The sequence below is a fragment of the Ursus arctos genome, unplaced genomic scaffold (genome assembly GCF_023065955.2).
Source record: "Ursus arctos isolate Adak ecotype North America unplaced genomic scaffold, UrsArc2.0 scaffold_36, whole genome shotgun sequence".
Taxonomy (NCBI): domain Eukaryota; kingdom Metazoa; phylum Chordata; class Mammalia; order Carnivora; family Ursidae; genus Ursus; species Ursus arctos.
In genome coordinates, this window is record NW_026623050.1 from 9,165,645 (window position 1) to 9,184,110 (window position 18,466).

The following is an 18,466-nucleotide window of genomic DNA, read 5'->3' on the forward strand; positions in this document are numbered from 1 at the left end:
GCAATGGTTGCACAACACTGTAAATTTACTAAAAATTGTTGAACGGTATACTTAAAATGGATGAATTTTATGGTATATAAATTATACCTCAATAAAGCAGTTTTAAAAAGAGAGAGCCAGAAGGACATAGAAGGAGGAAACAGGTTTTTGGAAAACTGTATGCCTTATATATAGTCCGAATTAGGCCTTGATCTGAAATAAAGAGCTTTCTTTACCTCTTAGCTTGGAATTTCAACTCTAAATGATTCTGGTCTCTCTAGTGCAGTAGTTCACAAAGTTTGTTGTACGCTAGAATCACTTGCAGCTGAGCTAAAACCACGCGCCTGGGCCCTACCCCAGAGATGCTGATTCTGTAAGGCTGGCGTTGAGCCCAACAATTTGCATTTCTTACAAACTCCCAGGTGCTGCTGCTGCTGGTGATGGGAGACTGGTTGGGTGGAGAGGCGAAAGGAGGGTTGAGGGTCCATACTTTTGAAAACAACTATTATGGTACCGTGATCTATGATAAGAAATATATATTTGGTCTCTATCCCCTTTCTGACACAGAGCTTCTAAAATCCTTGGAATTTCGTGAGTGTTAAGAGTGATAAAGGTGTCTTGATAGTCACAACAAACCCGTATTAACCACACCTGCGTCTATGTTAATGAAGTGACTTTTGGAAAACACCTAAGGGTGGGCTGGTTGCCAGGAGAACCAGCCATTTGATTGGAGGATTGAGACTTTACACCCCTGACCTCTGGGGAGGGGAAAGGGGCTGGAGATTGAGTTCAGTCACCAGTAGCCAATGATTTAATCAAGTGTACCTATGTAATGAAGCCTCTAGAAAAAGCCGGAAGGGCTTTCAGAGAGCTTGTAGGTTAAGGAACTGGGACGCTGCTTCGTGCTACGCTGCTGGGCCCACACTCCAGGGGGACGGAAGCTCCTTTGTTTGGGACCTCACACTATGCATCTCTTCATCTGACTCTTGATTCATATCTTTAGTATGCTTTTTAAAAACAGGTAATCTAGTGAGTTAAACAGGCTTTCTGTGTTCTGTGAGCTGCATTAGCAAATTAATGGAATCCAAGGAGAAGGGTCACGGGAACTTATGATTTATCAGTCCTGGGCTTGGAGTCAGAAGCAGAGGACATGACCTGTAGGACACCCAGCTGGTGTTCGAGAATTGCTTGGTGTTGTGGGGGAAACTGCCCCCCAAACACGTTGGAATTGGAATAAGAATCAGAACTATACATAGATCTTGATCTCCATTATCTGGATTGTGCCCTCTGGACTGAATACCGAATACGAGTTTGTGCTGCCTGAACTGTTAAAATGGAATCAAGTTTGACAAGGCTGTATTTTGCAGATTCATGGTTGTCAAATCCTGGAAACGGTATACAAACACAGCTGTGGGGGTCTGCCTCCTGTTCGCAGTGCACTAGAAAAGTAAGTTATTGCTTAATTGGGAATTGGGGGCAGGGGTGGGTGATCAAGTGACTTGGCTTTGCACTTGTTTTATTTTCAGGTCATCTCACGTTACCCTCTGGGAAAAGTTATGACCAAGATAGAAAAGATCCATGAGCTTTTTCTGTGTAGAGCAGGATAGAAAAACCTGCATGTATGATGGCTGAGAAACTGCAAAAAGAGTGTTACAGAGTGTTGAGTATCAAAGCTAGGTTCTATAGAGTTGCCTACATAACCTTGAAGCAATGCTTTTTAATTTGGGGATCTAATTATCCTTGGAGAATTTCCATTACATGTGCGGGATAACTAAACGTGTATTTTGAGTAGCTGATATATCAAGGGCCTTAAAAGTGTTCACACTCTATAATCCCATAATGCCACTCTTAGAAATTTTATCCTAACAATTATTTGAAAGAAGAAAATAAGCATATGCAGAAACATTCATTGCAATGTTGTCTGTTATATCAGGAAATTAGAAAATTACCAGCAGCGGAAGAAAGCTAAATAGATGTGCATTCACTTCATAGTCTATCAATGTAAATTAAAATTAAAAATACTATAAATAATTTTCCAGAACATACTTAAGGAACTTAATTTTCTATTACTGGGCTTTTTTTTTTTTTTTCCTAATAAAAGAACTGCATTTTGATTGTAGAAAATAGAGCCATGCAAAGAGAAATAGAAATATTTTCTAATCTTTGAGATACACAATTTAACTTCTGTATGTTTATATATAAATATACATAATTTTCTGCATGGAATATAAAATCTTACATAGGTCATATGATAAGTGCGTGTTTGTTATGTATTTTCAGGGTCCAAACTTTATAGACTCAAATGTGCAAAATGTAAATGGCCTTCCATTTGATTTTTTTTAAAGAGAGATTCCATCCAGTTAGCTTACTATAAATAGCAAACTCAAGCTCAGTTTCTTTTCTCCCCAAGTTATTTTGAAAATTTCCAGATCTACAAAAAAGTTGAAAGAACCAGTACAATAAACACCTGTATATCCTTTAGCTTCACTAATTGTTAACATATGACCACATTTTTTCCCCTCTATATAGACTGTGAAATATATACATGTAAATAAATATATACACGTGCACACCACATTTTTTTTTTTTTTTGCTGAATCATTTGAAGGGCTTAACTACCAAATACTTCAGTTTGGTATCTCTTTAGCAAAAAGACTTATATAACCTCAATTCTCTTATATAACCTCAATACCATATTACACCCAAAAAAGTGGACATTAATTCAACATTATATTATCCAAAATCTGAATTTCTCCAGTTGTCCCCCAGAAGTCCTTTCCCATTGTTCTTTTTTGAGCTCCCGGATGTAGTCTGTGTCCTCATGTGGCATTTGGCAGTCACCTCTCTTTAGTCCCCTTTAATTTGGAACAGTGCCCTTTTTAATCTTTGATGACAATTGACATTTTAAGAATCTTGACCAATTGTCTTGTAAACTGTTGCACGATCTGGATTTTTCTGATTATTTCCTGATTAGATTTACCTTAAACATTCTTGGCAAGAACACTACATACCATAGGGCGTATTATTTCTTGTTGCATCACATCAGAAGGCACAGAAAGTGTGTTCCATTATTGGTGGTGTAGAAGCTCGATCACTTGGTTTCGGTGTTTTCTGTCAGATCTCTCCATTTCAAAGGCACATTTTCCTCCTTGTAATTAATGTTTTCTGGGAAGTGATCCTTTGAGACCATGAGAATATCGCATTCCCAACAGGCTTTCTGCATTTTGTTGAATACACTTCTTCAGGTATACCTGCCTCTCACAGAGTGAATCTACTCTTTCCATGTGATTCCAACAAGAATAAATTTAATACGTCAGCCAAAAAGACTCCGATAAGCGCGTTTAATTTAACAAGAACCCTCAGTTTTGAAACTCACTTTACACAAAAGGAGGAAAGAAAATGTGCCTCTTCTAAAAAAAACTAGCGGAACGTTTACTGAACGTTTAGACTTCAGTATGTAGCCTGCAAGTTTGGAAATTTAATCACTTAGTTCGTCCACAGACATTTAAATTAAAATAGCACAATTACTTGTAGTTTAATTGGTCATTTCCCTTCTAAGTCATCAGACTCTCAGGGCTCTGTTTATCCTGTCGCAGTTTAGAGCCTGGCCTCTGTGCCCATGCGGGGTTTAATGGTCCTTAGGTGGACTTCTAAGGTTCCTGCTTTTCTCTCCACTCAGGATCCTGGCCGTGTGTCATGGGGTCATGTACAAGCAGCTCTCAGCCTGGATGCTACATGGACTTCTCCTGGATCAGCACGAAGAGTTCTTTATCAAACAGGGTCCGTCTTCTGGTAACGTCAGTGCCCAGCCAGAAGAGGATGAAGAGGATCTGGGCATTGGGGGACTGACAGGAAAACAGTTGAGAGAACTCCAGGACTTGGTGAGAGCATAGCAGAAAGACTAGCATACTCCTGCCAGGAGTCAGGAAAGTCTGTAGTTAGTTGACATTTCAGGGATTTCCAACCCGCCCCCCCCCCCCCATTCTCAGCTCATCATAGTTGACGTACCTTTCACAAATTCTGCAGATACAAACGCTTGAACTTGGTTTTATCTTAACACCTAACTTAATGTGAGACTACGAAATAGAAAATATATTTGTGAGATTCCTTTGTTTCCCCTCTTCCCAGTATATGCATTTATGAGGTTAATAACTCTTGTTTCTTAAGGTACATGTGGGCTATGTAGCTACCCTATAACTTTTAAATGCAGCTTGGAATTTCGATGAGAGTCCCCAAAGCCCTGTATTGTCTTTATTCATCCATTGATCCGTTTATTCATTCGTCCTGCTACAACATATTCTCAAATGCCTGTTACATATATGCCAGGCACTATTCTAGGAGAGTAACTGAGTGTTTAACTGAAGTAGAGGAATAAAATGTAGCAGACCCTGTCCTTAAAGACCTTACTGTTAGTGGAAAACATAGAAAAGTCAACAATGACATTACAGTGTGCTAAGTGCTCTGGAAAGAGCAAGTGCGGGTGTTCTCAGAACTGGGTCGTAGGGTAGCTGGAGAAGCTTTTCAGTGGAGTGCACATCTAAGTTGCAAAGAGTCTGGGAGGAGAGGTCAGGAAATGTTCCAGGCAGGGGGAAGGATGTGTACAAAGTACAGAGAACATGAAAGACGTGGCTTACTTGAGGAACCAGTAGTAATTCAATTGAAATGGTCAAATAAAGGCTGAAACACAAAGTGCAGGGGCAGCGGAGGGGATGGGGGAAGGTGCAGTCGATGGAGCTATTGAGGTAAGATCCTGAAAGCCCTTGTAAACAACGGGGAGGAATTTGGACTTGAACTCAAAAGAGCTGAGAGCCAGTGAAGAATTTTACATAAGAGGTTAACACAATCAGACTTTATGATAGGTGACTCCAGATAGTGTGTGGGGAAATTGTTTTTTAAAAAATCAAGACTAGCAGCAGGTGGGTCCAGTTAAGAGAATGTTGGGGACACCTGGGTAAAAAATAATTAAACCAAGGGTGGTGACAGTAAATATGCAGAAGAATAGAGTGGCTTGAGAGAGATCGAGGAGGTGGAATAGATAGGCCTTAGCGATTGGATGGGAGTCCAGATGGAAGAATCAAGAACGTCACCCAAGTTTCTGCTTCAGCAGCTAGGCGCATAGTGATGATACGGAATGTGTGCGGCAGGTATTAGGAGAAAGAAGATGGATCTAATTTTGGACATGTTGAGGGGCGCCTGGGTGGTTCATCAGTTAAGCATCTGATTCTTGATATCAGCTGAGGTCTTGATCTTAGGGTCGTGAGTTCAAGCCTCGCATTGGGCTCCACGCTGGGTGTGGAGCCTACTTAAAAAAAAAAAGATTTAATTTTGGACATGTTGATTTTGAGGTAGTTGCAGGCAGTGGGCTGAGCTTGGAGCTCATGAAAACGGTCTAACCTGAAGATAAAGAATAAGGAGTCATCAGCATATAGCAGTTTTTGACCTGGGGCCCATGGGTGGCTTTGGGAGGTTCTGTGAAATGTATGTTTGTATATTTGTCTGAAAGGTCCATAGCTTTTATATAATGGCAGAGAGTCCTGAGATGTAAAAAGATTTAAAACACCTGTTAAAATGATCAATTCAGTGATGGAAGGAGATATGATTGTTGAAGAAGAGTGAGGAGAGAGAGAGAGGAAAAGAAGGTCTGGGCAAATGTCCTGAGGACCAGCCGCACTAGGGCACAAAACAGAAAGGGTGAACAGCAGAGCTCTAAGTCAGGATTGGGGGGCCCAGAGTTCCTGGTTGGAGCTGGAGGATAAGGGTCAAATCCAAAGCAAGTTGGAGGAAAGGAAGGGGCCTGAGTGATTGGGTGGTGGGCATCTGGGGCGTCATGGGCTGCAGCAGTGGTTCTCCAACTTCCACGTGCGTCAGAATCAGCGGGAGAGCTTGTTAAAACACAGATGGATGGCTGGGTCTCATCTCCCAGGTTGCGCTAGACCTGGGGAGGGGCTTGAAATTTTGCATTTCTAATAAGCTTCCAAGTGCGTCTGATGCTGCTGGTCCCCGAGCCACACTTTCACAACCAGTTGGCTAAATGACTCGGGCTGTGTACTGTAAAGAGCTGGGCAGAGCCAGCATATATGACGAGATAATAAAGTCACATACCTGTAGACCTGGAAAAAATAAAGACTGACTATCCATGCTACAGGTAAGGAAACCGAGTTCCCCATCTACCGCACAAATGCTTACATAGTAAAGGCAGAGTGAGGACTAAAATCCTAATGTTAAAAAAAAAACAACACTGTTATTTCCACCATGCTGTCCTGCTGTCTGAAAATGGAAATACGTTCATCTCTCTAACACTGGTAATTTAGGCATGGTGCAACTTCAGATTTAAAGTCCCTACTTCGGGGCGCCTGGGTGGCTCAGTTGGTTAAGATCCAACTCCTGATTTCAGCTCAGGTCGTGATCTCAGGGTCGTGAGATCAAGCCCCATGTGTGGCTCTGTGCTCAGCACAGCGTTTGCTTGAGTTCTCTGTCAACCTCTGCCCCTCCCCCACTCAGGCACACACTCTCTTTGTATAATAAATACATTTTAAAAAATTAAAGTCCCTACTTCTAGAAAATATAAATCATGGGTTGGGAGAATTAGTGATGTTTTCTTGCTTTCCACTTCTTTATACATCATGTCTGATGCGGATTTTTTCTTTGAGTAGCGCCTGATAGAGGAAGAGAACATGCTGGCACCGTCTCTAAAACAGTTTTCCTTACGGGTGGAGATTCTGCCGTCCTACATTCCAGTGCGGGTTGCTGAAAAAATCTTGTTTGTTGGAGAATCTGTCCAGATGTTTGAGAATCAAAACGTAAACCTGACTAGGAAAGGTAAGAACCTCCCTGCCCAGTGGACCCTGTCCTCAAAGGCCCTTTTTTATATGCTTGGCCCCAGTGTGTTGCCTGGTCCAAGGGAGTGGCTATAGGATTTGTGCCCCGAGATTGCGGCACAGCCGTGACGCGCTTATGTGAGAAGCAGGGGAAGGAGCTGTACCGTGAGGACTGGAAATCCTTGCCTGTCCTGCTGTTCTCTGTCTTCCTGCCTGCCTATTTTGCAGGATCCATTTTGAAGAACCAAGAGGACACTTTCGCCGCGGAGCTGCATCGGCTCAAGCAGCAGCCGCTCTTCAGCCTCGTGGACTTCGAGCAGGTGGTGGATCGTATCCGCAGTACCGTGGCCGAGGTTCGTATGTCAGAGTTGGCTTTCTTAGCAAGAAAACAGACTAGTTCCCCAGAAATTGAGTACTTGACTTCCACTGCTTCTTGATGTGGTTGGAACTTAGCTTGGAGGGGCGCCTGGCTGGCTCAGTTGGCTAAGCGTCTGCCTTCGGCTCAGGTCGTGTCCTGGGGTCGAGTCTCCCATCGGGCTCCCTGCTCAGGGGGGAGCCTGCTTCTCCCTCTGTCTGCTGCTCCCCCTGCTTGTGTTCTCCCTCTCCCTCTCTGACAAGTAAATAAATAAAATCTTAAACAAACAAAAAACTTGGAGAGAATTGTGAGAGTCAAAGGGCAAGAAGTTTTTTTAATAATAGAGGCAGAACTACTTTAGTCTTCACACCTAACAGGAGTTTGCTAGTTAGCTACTTAGTTGGATAAAGGGAGGTCTCACTTTCAAATTCAGGCAGTCAGCATTTTGAGTCTGTCGGTGTAGTTGGCAATAATTACGAGAAATCAACATATTCAATGGATTCTGACTAAATTTAGCACCTCATTTATATTTTAGATTGCTTTATTACTTTTTCATTTGTGGGTATAATAACCCTGTGAGGAACACAGAACAAATATTATTTTTCGGGGCGCCTGGGTGGCACAGCGGTTAAGCGTCTGCCTTCGGCTCAGGGCGTGATCCCGGCGTTACAGGATCGAGCCCCACGTCAGGCTCCTCCACTATGAGCCTGCTTCTTCCTCTCCCACTCCTCCTGCTTGTGTTCCCTCTCTCGCTGGCTGTCTCTATCTCTGTCAAATGAATAAATAAAATCTTTAAAAATATATATATTATTTTTCCTTATTTATTTATTTATTTATTTATTTATTTATTTATTTATAAAGATTTTATTTATTTATTTGACAGAGAGAGAGACAGCCAGTGAGAGAGGGAACACAAGCAGGAGGAGTGGGAGAGGAAGAAGCAGGCTCCCAGCGGAAGAGCCTGACGTGGGGCTTGATCCCAGAACTCCAGGATCACACCCTGAGCTGAAGGCAGACGCTTAATGACTGAGCCACCCAGGCGCCCCTATTTTTCCATTTTTATAAATGAATAAAATAGAGAGCTAACTTGTCTGGTGTTGCAGAGTAAGTAACAAAGTTGAGGTCAGGAGCAGGTCTCGTAACTCCTAGTTCAGTATTTTTTGTTTGTTTAAGATTTATTTATTTGAGGAGTGAGCATGAGCAAGGGGACAGACAGAGGGAAAGGGAGACAAGCAGACTCCCCGCTGAGCAGGGAGCCTGATGCGGGGCTCAGTCCCAGGACTCGACATCATGACCTGAGCCAAAATCAAGAATTGGAGGCTTACCCGCCTGAGCCCCCCAGGCGCCCCCTGGTTTAGTGAATTGTGCTTCATCCACCAACTTAGGTTGTGACCGGTGATTTTTCAGATGTGCATCTGTTCTGTGGCTTAAAATAAAATTTGGCTCATAGGTGTGCGACAGTGTGAAATGAGATTTTTCATTTATTCAGCTGTTTTGTTTACTGCATTAGTGGTTTTCCACTTTGGCTGTGCATAGCACTGCTTCGGAAAATCTGAAAACACGCGCTTGTATCGAGTCCCCCTCCAGGGCTGCTGACTGGTAGAAGTACATCTGGAGGGAGGGAGCAGGTGCGTGTATTTATAACCATCCAAGTAGACAAGCCAGCAACAAACCATTGCAGGTGATTCTGAAGCACCCCCAGCGCACTGCAGTGCCTCCAACTGCTAGGAAGCTTAGCGTCAGGTACCCGCACATTGGCAGCATAGTAATCCATCATAAATACGATTTCCTTTTCCAGTTGCTGTCTCAGAAATTCTAGGCATGAGAGAGAGTATAATATCGGCAGAATATTAGATCATAAGGTGACCTTTAGGTATCACTTCATGTGATTCTTTATGGGCAAGTAAATATTTAAACTACATGTTTTTGTCCTTTCATATTTTCAAGATCCTGCCCCTCTGTCTGTAGCCAAGGCAGCTCTTGTCTAAGGGGCTGGTGTCTTGAGGTCCTTTCATCTTACTTTATTAAATCTATTTCTGTTCTTTTATTATTCCTGTGATAACTCCGGAGCTAATTCATGGAGGAAAGTAAAAATCTTATTGAATAATACAAGATTTCAAAATTTTTTTTCTTGTGAAATTCTGAAATGTGGATATTGGTAGAAATTACATATGCAGTTTATAAAAATGATAGATGAAAAAAGGAAGTTCAGACTCTGAAGTTTTTTACATTTGTAGCTAATAAGCCTTTTTTTTAAAGGTATTCTCTTAAAATAGCAATTGCTGGTAATGAAAATAGAGTTTCCTTTTCCGAAGGAAAAAGGGGGGAGTGTCTTGCAAATATATGATCATACTCATCCCCTTTTGGTTTTCTCTTTCCCATTTTTTTTAAGTATACATATATATGAGTTTATATAAAGTTCAAAAACAGTTAATATAAAGCTTAATATAAAAGTTTAAATGCAGGGGCACCTGGGTGGCTCAGTCAGTTAAGCATCCACCTCTTGATTTCGGCTCAGGTTGTGATCTCAGGGTCGTGAGATCGAACCCTACATTGGGCTCTGAGCTGGGCATGGAGCCTGCTTAGGATTCTCTCTCTCCCTCTCCCTAAGCCCCTCCGCCACCCGCACTGTGTGTGTGTGTAGTGTGTGTGTGTGTGTGTCTCTCTCTCTCTCTCTCAAAAAAAAAAAATTCAAATGCAGAACTAATCTGGTGTTAGATGTCAGGATAGTATTTGACCTTGGTCAATGGAAAGAGCAGGAGGAGGGCTTTCAGGGTGCTGGTTATACAGGTGTGTTCAATTGTGAAAATTCTCCAAGCCGTTGACTTATTTGTGTACTTTTCTGTATACTTTTTTAGTACTTAAGTGAAAAGATTTTGAAAATTCCTGGATATTTATTTTGATTTTTTTTAAGTTGGTTACTGTTTTTATGTAGATAAGTGGCAGTATTAATTTTTGTGGGTTAATTTGCGTGACAACTGGGAAGTCTTTTTTTGTTGTTGTTCTAACAGTTTGTTGATTCTGTTGATTTTTCTAAGTAATGATCACATCATTTGCACGTAATGAGTTTTACAACTTCCAATTTTAGACTTTTTTTTCCCTTACAGTCTTGGATCTCTAGTACTACATTAAACAGCTGGAGTGATAGTTGACATAAACTGTGTTAACCAGTGGAGGTGATAGTGGGCATTTTTGCTTTGCTGGCTCTTAAAGGCCATGCATCTACGGTTTCTCCATTACTCCAGTGTTTGCTCTAGGCTTTGGCACTTAAGTGTATCAGGTGAAAAAAGTTATCTTCTTTCTAGTTTGCTATGCATTTTTATCATAAATAGATGTTGAATTTTATCAACTGCTTTTTCTGTATCAATGATGGTGCAATTTCTTGCTCTGGGTTCTTTTTCTCCTTTAATCTACTCATAGGGTAAATTTCTGGTCAGATTTTCAGATGTTGAATCTTTCTGAGATAAACTACTTAAAAACAGGTTTTATTTTTTTACTACATTGTTGGATTTGGTTAGCCAGTACAATACTTGGAATTTTTGCATCTACATTTACTAGTGAAATGGGGATGCAGAATAAAGACTGTATAAGCCTAGGGGCGCCTGGGTGGCTCAGTCGTTAAGCATCTGCCTTCGGCTCAGGGAGTGATCCCGGCGTTCTGGGATCGAGCCCCACATCAGGCTCCTCCGCTGGGAGCCTGCTTCTTCCTCTCCCACTCCCCCTGCTTGTGTTCCCTCTCTCGCTGGCTGGCTCTCTGTCACATAAATAAATAAAATCTTAAAAAAAAAAAAAAAAAAGACTGTATAAGCCTTATAAAATGAGCTAGGTATCACTTTTCTTTTTTCTAGAATAATTAATATAAGACAGGAATTGTTACTAGAAGTTTGATTGAACTTACCTGAAAAATTGTCTAAGTTAGGTTAAAGGGGGAAGTCTTGGGAATGCCTGGGTGTCTCAGTCAGTCAAACATCTGACTTTTGATTTTGGTTCAGGTCATGATCTCAGGGTCCGGGGATCAAACCCCATTTGGGGCTCCCCACTCATCAAGGAGTCTGCTTGAGGATTTCTGTCCCTTTCCCTCTGCTCCTCTGCCTGCTTCTGCCCCCCCAAATAAATAAATCTTAAAAAAATCTTTACCAATTCAGTGTATTTAAACCTATATTCATCTGTTCAAGACTGTTATTTCTTGTGCCAGTTTTGGTATATTCTACTTTTCTAGGAAGGCCTATTTCATCTAGATTTAATTTTTTAGAAAATCTGTAGCTATTTGTTTTACTTTGTATTTTATTAAAGTTTTACTGTTGAGTCTTACTAATCTTTTCAAAGAACCAGCTTGTGTTTTTATTACCTGCTTTTTTCTTTATCTCATTGATATCTGCCTTTATTATTTTTCTTCCTTCCTTTGAGTTTTCTGTTAATCTTTGCCAGTTTCCTGGGTTGAAAACTTGACTTTTCTATTTGTAACCCTTGCTTCCTGGGAAATATATATTGCTTTGACCTTGTCCCACAAGTTTTGGGCATGGACTATATATATTATCATCGTATTCTCAATAATTGATTTTCTTTCTGATTTTCTTTTTAACCCCAGGAATTTATTAAGCTTTAATTTTTATTGCCGTGTAGTTGGAAAACAGTCTGTAGATAGGTCCTTTGGAGCTGATTGAGGCTTCCTTTTTGGATTAATATGGGGCCCGTTTCTTGTTTTTAGTTCTACCTGCGCTCGGAAGAGTGTATATTCTGTGAGTCTGGAGTTCCGTGCGTGTTCTCATATCTCATTTCCAAGCTGTTAGGCATATGCATATTTGTAATTAATATATATTTATTGTTTTTCCTTTTATGTATATATAATGTCTTTATCACTTATGATATATATTTATTTATGTGTATTATATATTTTTTTTACTTAAATCCTATTTTATTAGTTAAGATCATTACCCATCTCCCTTCCATGTCATTATTTACCTCATATCTTCCTCCATCCTTTATTTTCAATACTTTACCTTCATGCCCCCAAGCAACCACTGATCTGCTTTCTGTCACTAGAGATTAGTTTGCTTTTTCTATAACTTATGTAAATGGAGTCAAACAATATGTACTCTTTTGGGGGAGGAGGTGGGTCAGGCTGCATTTCCTCATGATTATTTTGAGATTAATCCATGTTGCATGTATCAATAGTTTATTCCTCTTTTTTAAGCTTGCACAGAACGTTCCTATAACCATCGTTAATATCATTTTTTAAACATTTCTCTAAATGGATTGCTGAATAGCAAACACATTCCTGCACTTAAGCACTCATTTCATAGCAATTAGGTACCGCTTTTATAAAGACCATTATTACAAGTGTTTATAAACACTTCTCTGAATGCATCATAGAAGGGCTAGTACATCCATTCCCTGAAATACACTCTTCTCAGAGTATCCTGAACATACAGTTTTTGTTAAAACTTTGTTTTATTGAGACTCTATTGATCTTTTATTGAGGAACTTTATAACATGTGTTTTTATTTTTCATTAATACATGTGCTTTCATTTTTTTAATCAAAATGTATTTGATATGTAACATTGTGTAAATTTAAGATATGCAGCATGTTGATCTGACACATTTCTCTATTCTAATAAGATTGTCGTTGTAGGGATAGCACCTCTATTATATCACATAACTACCATTTCTATTTTGTGGCGGGAATAATTAAGATCTAGTCTCTTAGCAAATTTGCTTATAATACAACATTGTTGTCCATATTCACTACACCGTGCCTTAGATCTCCGGGACTTATTTACCTGCTAGTTGCAAGTTGGTCCGCTTAAACAACGTCTCTCCTACCCCGCAGCTCCTGGTAACCACCGTTTCACTCTCCGTTTTTATGAGTTTGGCTTTTTTGGACTCCACTTAAAAATGATATCATGCAGTATTATGTATCTCAGTATAATATGCTCAAGGTCCATCCATGTGGTCACAGGTGGCAGAATTTCCCTCTTTTTCATGACTGAAATATATATATTTTATTATATATCACATCTTCTTTATCTGTTCATCCATCATGGACGCTTAGTTGTTTCCGTATCTTGGCTGTTGTGAACAATGCTGCAGTCAACGTGGGAGTGCATGTATCTCTTCGATAATCCTGTTCCGTTTCCTTTGTGTATATACCCTGGATTTCTGGATCAGATGGTAGTCCAATTTTTAATTTTTGAGGGACCTCCATAGTGTTTTCCACAGTGGCTGCACCGATTTACATTCCCACCAACAGTGCACAAGGGTTCCCTTTGCTCCACATCCTCGCCGACACTTGTTACCGCTTCTTGATGATAACTTCTGATAGGTTCACACCTATGGTAGCTCATGCAGTTGATCACATTTCCTCGATGGGTAATGATACTGAGCATCTTTTGGTACCTGTTGGCCATCTGTATGTCTTCTTTGGAAAAATACCCGTTTAGTTCCTCTGCCCATTTTTTAATTGGATTGTTTGTGTTTTGTTGTTACCGAGTTTGTAGGACTTCTTTATTTCAGATATTAATTCCTTATCAAGTATATGGTTTGCATATTATTTTCTCCCATTCTGGATGTTGTCTTTTCATTTTGTTGAATATTTCTTTCGCTGTGCAGAAGCTCTTTTTTCTTTTTTTTTTCTGTAAGATTTTATTTATTTGAGAGAGAGAGAAAGAGCGTGCATGAGCAGGGGAGGGGGGAGCAGAGGAAAAGGGAGAAGCAGGCTCCCTCCTGAGCAAGGAGACCGACATGGAGCTCGATCCCAGAACCCTGGGATCGTAATGTGAGCCAAAGGCAGACACTTAACCGACTGAGCCACCCAGGCACCGCATAAATAAAATCTTTAAAAAGGGGGGCGGGGCGCCTGGGTGGCTTAGTCGGTTAAGCATCTGCCTTCAGCTCAGATCATGATCCCAGGGTTGTGGGATCGAGCCCATGTCGGGCTCCCAGCTCAGTGAGGAGTCTGCTTCTCCCTCTACCTTTGCTGCTCCCCCTGCTTGTGCTTGGGATTAACTCACCTTGGTCATGACATATGTTCTGTTTTCAGTGTATTGCTGGATTTGTTCAAAACAATTCTTTATAGAAGCTTTCATTGGAATGAAATTTTGTCCCTGTTCTTTTCACAGCATCTCTGGAAGCTGATGGTAGAAGAGTCAGATTTACTGGGTCAGCTGAAGGTAATAGTTTAGCTGTGTTTTAATTCTTGAAATGATGCTAGTGGGCAGGGACTTTATTCTCTAGGCTCTCCTGAGAGCATTGGCTGCCGGGGCCCAGTCTTCCAGAGTAGCCTCACTTGTCCTCCCTCATCCAGGAGGGCAGACTCTCCCCAATATTACCCATGTGCTATAGCACAAAGGTTTGGGTGTTTACTTTCTTTGGCAGAACAGACTTGCGTTGCCATTGAATGAATGACACTAAAGACACACCAGTTGTCCTGCCTTGAGGAGTTAGTTGCGAGGTGTGCCCCTGTTAGATACCAAACGCCTGTATCCTTTTGTAGGCTGGGTTCACACTGATGAGATTAGAAACGTCATGTGTAATGACAACAGTGAGGAGCTCCCTGCTAGATTACTGAATTGTAAATTGAAATTCTTTCCGCAGATTATTAAAGACTTTTACCTTCTGGGACGTGGAGAACTGTTTCAGGCCTTCATTGACACAGCTCAACACATGTTAAAAACACCACCGACTGCAGTTACTGAACATGGTAATCGCCCTGTGGGCCTGAGAATTACCAGTTGACTGACGACATAGGGGGTTTGTTGACTGCTGCTAAACCGTTCAGTCTGTTCCACGTAAGAGCAGCCTGGTGAGTTAGAGAGCAGTGTTTCCAAAGATGGAAGGCCCTTCAAATGGGTTGCACACTGAGGTCACTGGGAGTAGCCTCTTGACCCTTCCTGGAAGAGTGGCTACAAATCAGGTATTTTATCAGATTATAGTCCTACATTCCTTACGGGACATAACGGTACTTATTGCCACTTATATTTGAAATCTTTAGGTTGCGAATGATGGAAACCTAACCCGAACTAACCTAGGTGGAAAAGGGGAATTTATTTGTTCTACTCTGACAAGAGCCTCTGGATCGGCCTGGCTTGAATCATGTTCATATCCCTAAACAAAATAGTGTAACAGGGTAGAGTCTTACATTCTGTTTGAACGTGCCTGGGTCACCGGCCTCCACCTAGCATCAGCTGTTGTCAGCCCTACTGAACCACATGGATAATCCTGGGAGGGGTGATTCTCCAAGGAAAATGGGGTGCTATTATCAGCAAGAGGAGGAGGAACCGCCTGCAAGGCCGGCAAAAGCAGCCCGTCTGCACGGCGCTGCACCGTTAGCGTCAGGCAGGCGGGAGCAGAAGTGGGAAGCCAGCGGCGTGTGGCTCCGTGACGTAGCCCAGCATTCTTGTCAGCCCATGTGCTCCTCCTTGCAGACGTGAATGTGGCCTTCCAGCAGTCTGCACATAAGGTCCTGCTGGATGATGACAACCTTCTCCCTCTGTTGCACCTGACAATCGAGTATCACGGGAAGGAGCATAAAGGTCTGCCGTTCTTTCTTGCATCTTTCTGCCCCTACGGGTTCATCATCTGTCCCATCGGTGCTTCTGCCCACCTCCACAGAAACTGTATCATTTTGGACTTTGGAAGTCCCCTTGTCTTGTGCCCTATTTTATACTGGAGGAGAGAGAAGTCCAGAGAGGCTAAGTGGGATGCCCAGGCCGTGGTTTTTTGTCCTGCTGCTGGAATGGTCTCTATTTATTTCTAGGCACCAGACTTTAAGGCTGAAAAAAGAATCCGAGAACCCTCCTAAAAGAATCTCACATAGACTCCCCCTGCCTTCTTCTTCAAGTCCCCTTTTTGTTGCCTGTATGCTTCTGACGCTGCAGGCTCGAGTGAGCACTCCCCTCGTGACTGTGACCCACCTTGTCGAAGCCCTGGTTCTGGATGAGCAAAGTCGTCTTTTCTCTTCTTAACAGATGCCGCTCAGGCAAGAGAAGGGCCTTCTCGGGAAACTTCTCCCCGGGAAGCCCCTGCTTCTGGCTGGGCAGCCCTGGGTCTCTCCTACAAAGTGCAGTGGCCACTACACATTCTCTTCACCCCTGCTGTTCTGGAAAAGTGAGTATTTCTGAATTTCTCATAGGTAAATATGACCTGACTTCCAAGGGTAGAAGTGATCGGGAATAGAACTGGGGGGAGCAAGGTAACCACGCAGCTGGTGGTTGTACACAGTCTATAAATCAGAGGCTGCAAACTCGGATGCCTGTGTGGACCAGACATAAAACCTTAGCAAGTGAAGCTGCGGACACGGGGCCATGGGGGGTGCTGGGTGCTGGGATGAATGGGAGGGTCAGACCCTCAAACCATCAGTGTGGTGGTGGTGGCGTGTGTTTCTTTTTTTAAGATTTTATTTTTTAAGCAATCTCTTACCCGGTGTGGGGCTTGAAATTACAACCCCGAGATCAAGAGTCACAGGCTCCACCGACAGAGCCAGCCAGGCGCCCCGTTGTCATTTTTTAAGTTGCAAAATAAGCAGTTTACAGACTGCAAGTCTGTGGCCTCTGGAAGATGCAGTCTTGGGCACCAATGGAGAATCTGGCCTTGTTAATTCCATCAGACTAGCAAGTTTCCTCCCTAAAACTTTCGTAATTTTTTGTTGATCTACTTGGGAAGGCTTTCCAAGCCCAAATGTTTCCTGTGGACTTGAGCCACTGCAGAGATCACCTTCTTACCCCCGGGGTGAGGCGGTGGGGACAGCTGAGCTGGGGGTGGAATACAGGAGCGGGACCCCGACATGGTTAGAGACTCTTGGATCAGCTTTGTTCTTTATCCTGAGAGCCTGCCGGGTGCTGTCACTCAGCCCCGTCGGGACCTCCTGTCCCCAAGTCAAGGAGCCAGACGTCTAGGGGAAGGGAGGCTGGAGAAGCATGCTTGGCTAGTGGTCGCCTGTGAAACCCGTCCCCACACCATTGAAGAATCTCTCAAATCCTGTGCTGGCCCCTGCCCTGGTTGGAGGATGGCAGTGTTGTGCTCAGGCTAGAGGAGTGGAGGAAAGGGAAATACATGAACAAAAGGGCCGCTCTTCATCCCTCTGCTCCTGTTCCCAGTCATCTCTACCTTTTTGGGTAGAGAAGCTTAGGGCGTGAGAGCCTAGGCACGGAAGGGAAAAGACGAGGCTGGTCGAGGGAGATTTCTGTGGCAGGTTCAGAGCCCACAGCCCACCTAAGCAAGCTGCATGGACCTTGTCCTGGAGCCTTCTCAGCTCCCACTGTCCCACAGGCAGACAGTCCATTTACAGCCTCACTTGATAGACTCCGAACACCCTTGAGGAAGTCAATCTCAGATGTATTATTTAAAACGGATTATGAGAATTTCCAAATATAAAGTATGGACCACAGGGATCCCCCACGTCTACGTTACCCAGCTTCAGTAACTGCCAGCATTAGGCTGCTCGTTTCATCTGTTGGTTTCGCGAGAGCCTTATCCAGCAAAGGCATGTTTTTAATGTAACTACAGTGCAGTTATCGCAGCCAGTCAGATGAACAGTAAATCCTTATCTGGTATCTGGTACAGACTGAAATTTTCCCAGTTATCAAAAAATGTCTTTTTATGTTTCGGTTTGTTTAAATCAGAATCGGAACAGGGTGTACTATTTTTACTATGTTGTTCCATTAGTAATAGATGATTTTAAAAACCAGATAAGATTGGTTTCTGCAGGTCTGCCTACGAACAAGTAAATTTATCCAATTCAACTAGGAATCAGCTGTTCTTCCCATGCGTGTTCTCAGAGTGGGGCTCAGCATTAGGCAACTGGTCCGGAGCTTGCCGGGAGGCAGGAGTTAGGGAGCCCTCGATTGCGTTCTCTTTTCTTTGGGACAGAGAATCAGATTCACCAAAATCCTTGCTTCCTAACACGTTATTAGTCTACGCAAGACCCTCCTTCCTTCTTACACATATGCCGTCAAACCACTTCCCAGCACAGAAACTAGAACACCGGCAATAGTGCCCCTCGGCCTCTGTGGTCTTCCCCAGTTTCCCTCCCTTGGCTCCCCCAGCCCAAAGTCCCCACTCTCCCGCAGTCATGTTTTCTGTCCTTTTAATACTTAGTTTTAGAACATCTATATATATTCCCTCAAAGTATGTTTTTTCTCTACCCGGTTGTTTTAAGCATAAGGCTGTATGGAACCTGCGATTTACCTTCTTTATTCAGAACCCTACTGCCGGGAGTCCTCTTGGGTTGTGCACTCATTTGACCGCTGTGCGATATTCCACCGTGTAAACAAGCCACAGGGAATCATCCGTGGCCATTCTCCTTTCCTGCCTGCC

At 42.6% G+C, this 18,466-nt stretch overlaps 1 protein-coding gene across 1 annotated transcript in view; it reads left to right on the forward strand.

Annotated features, from left to right (window-relative positions):
- Window positions 1-18,466, forward strand: part of TUBGCP4 (tubulin gamma complex associated protein 4) — a 34,431-nt gene that overhangs the window by 11,415 nt on the left and 4,550 nt on the right. Inside the window, exons 6-13 of the mRNA XM_026479879.4 lie at window positions 1,347-1,426; window positions 3,659-3,860; window positions 6,633-6,798; window positions 7,026-7,150; window positions 14,272-14,322; window positions 14,747-14,852; window positions 15,577-15,684; window positions 16,120-16,258. Coding sequence (XP_026335664.1) covers window positions 1,347-1,426; window positions 3,659-3,860; window positions 6,633-6,798; window positions 7,026-7,150; window positions 14,272-14,322; window positions 14,747-14,852; window positions 15,577-15,684; window positions 16,120-16,258 — 977 coding nt within the window. The remainder of the gene's footprint in view (window positions 1-1,346; window positions 1,427-3,658; window positions 3,861-6,632; window positions 6,799-7,025; window positions 7,151-14,271; window positions 14,323-14,746; window positions 14,853-15,576; window positions 15,685-16,119; window positions 16,259-18,466) is intronic.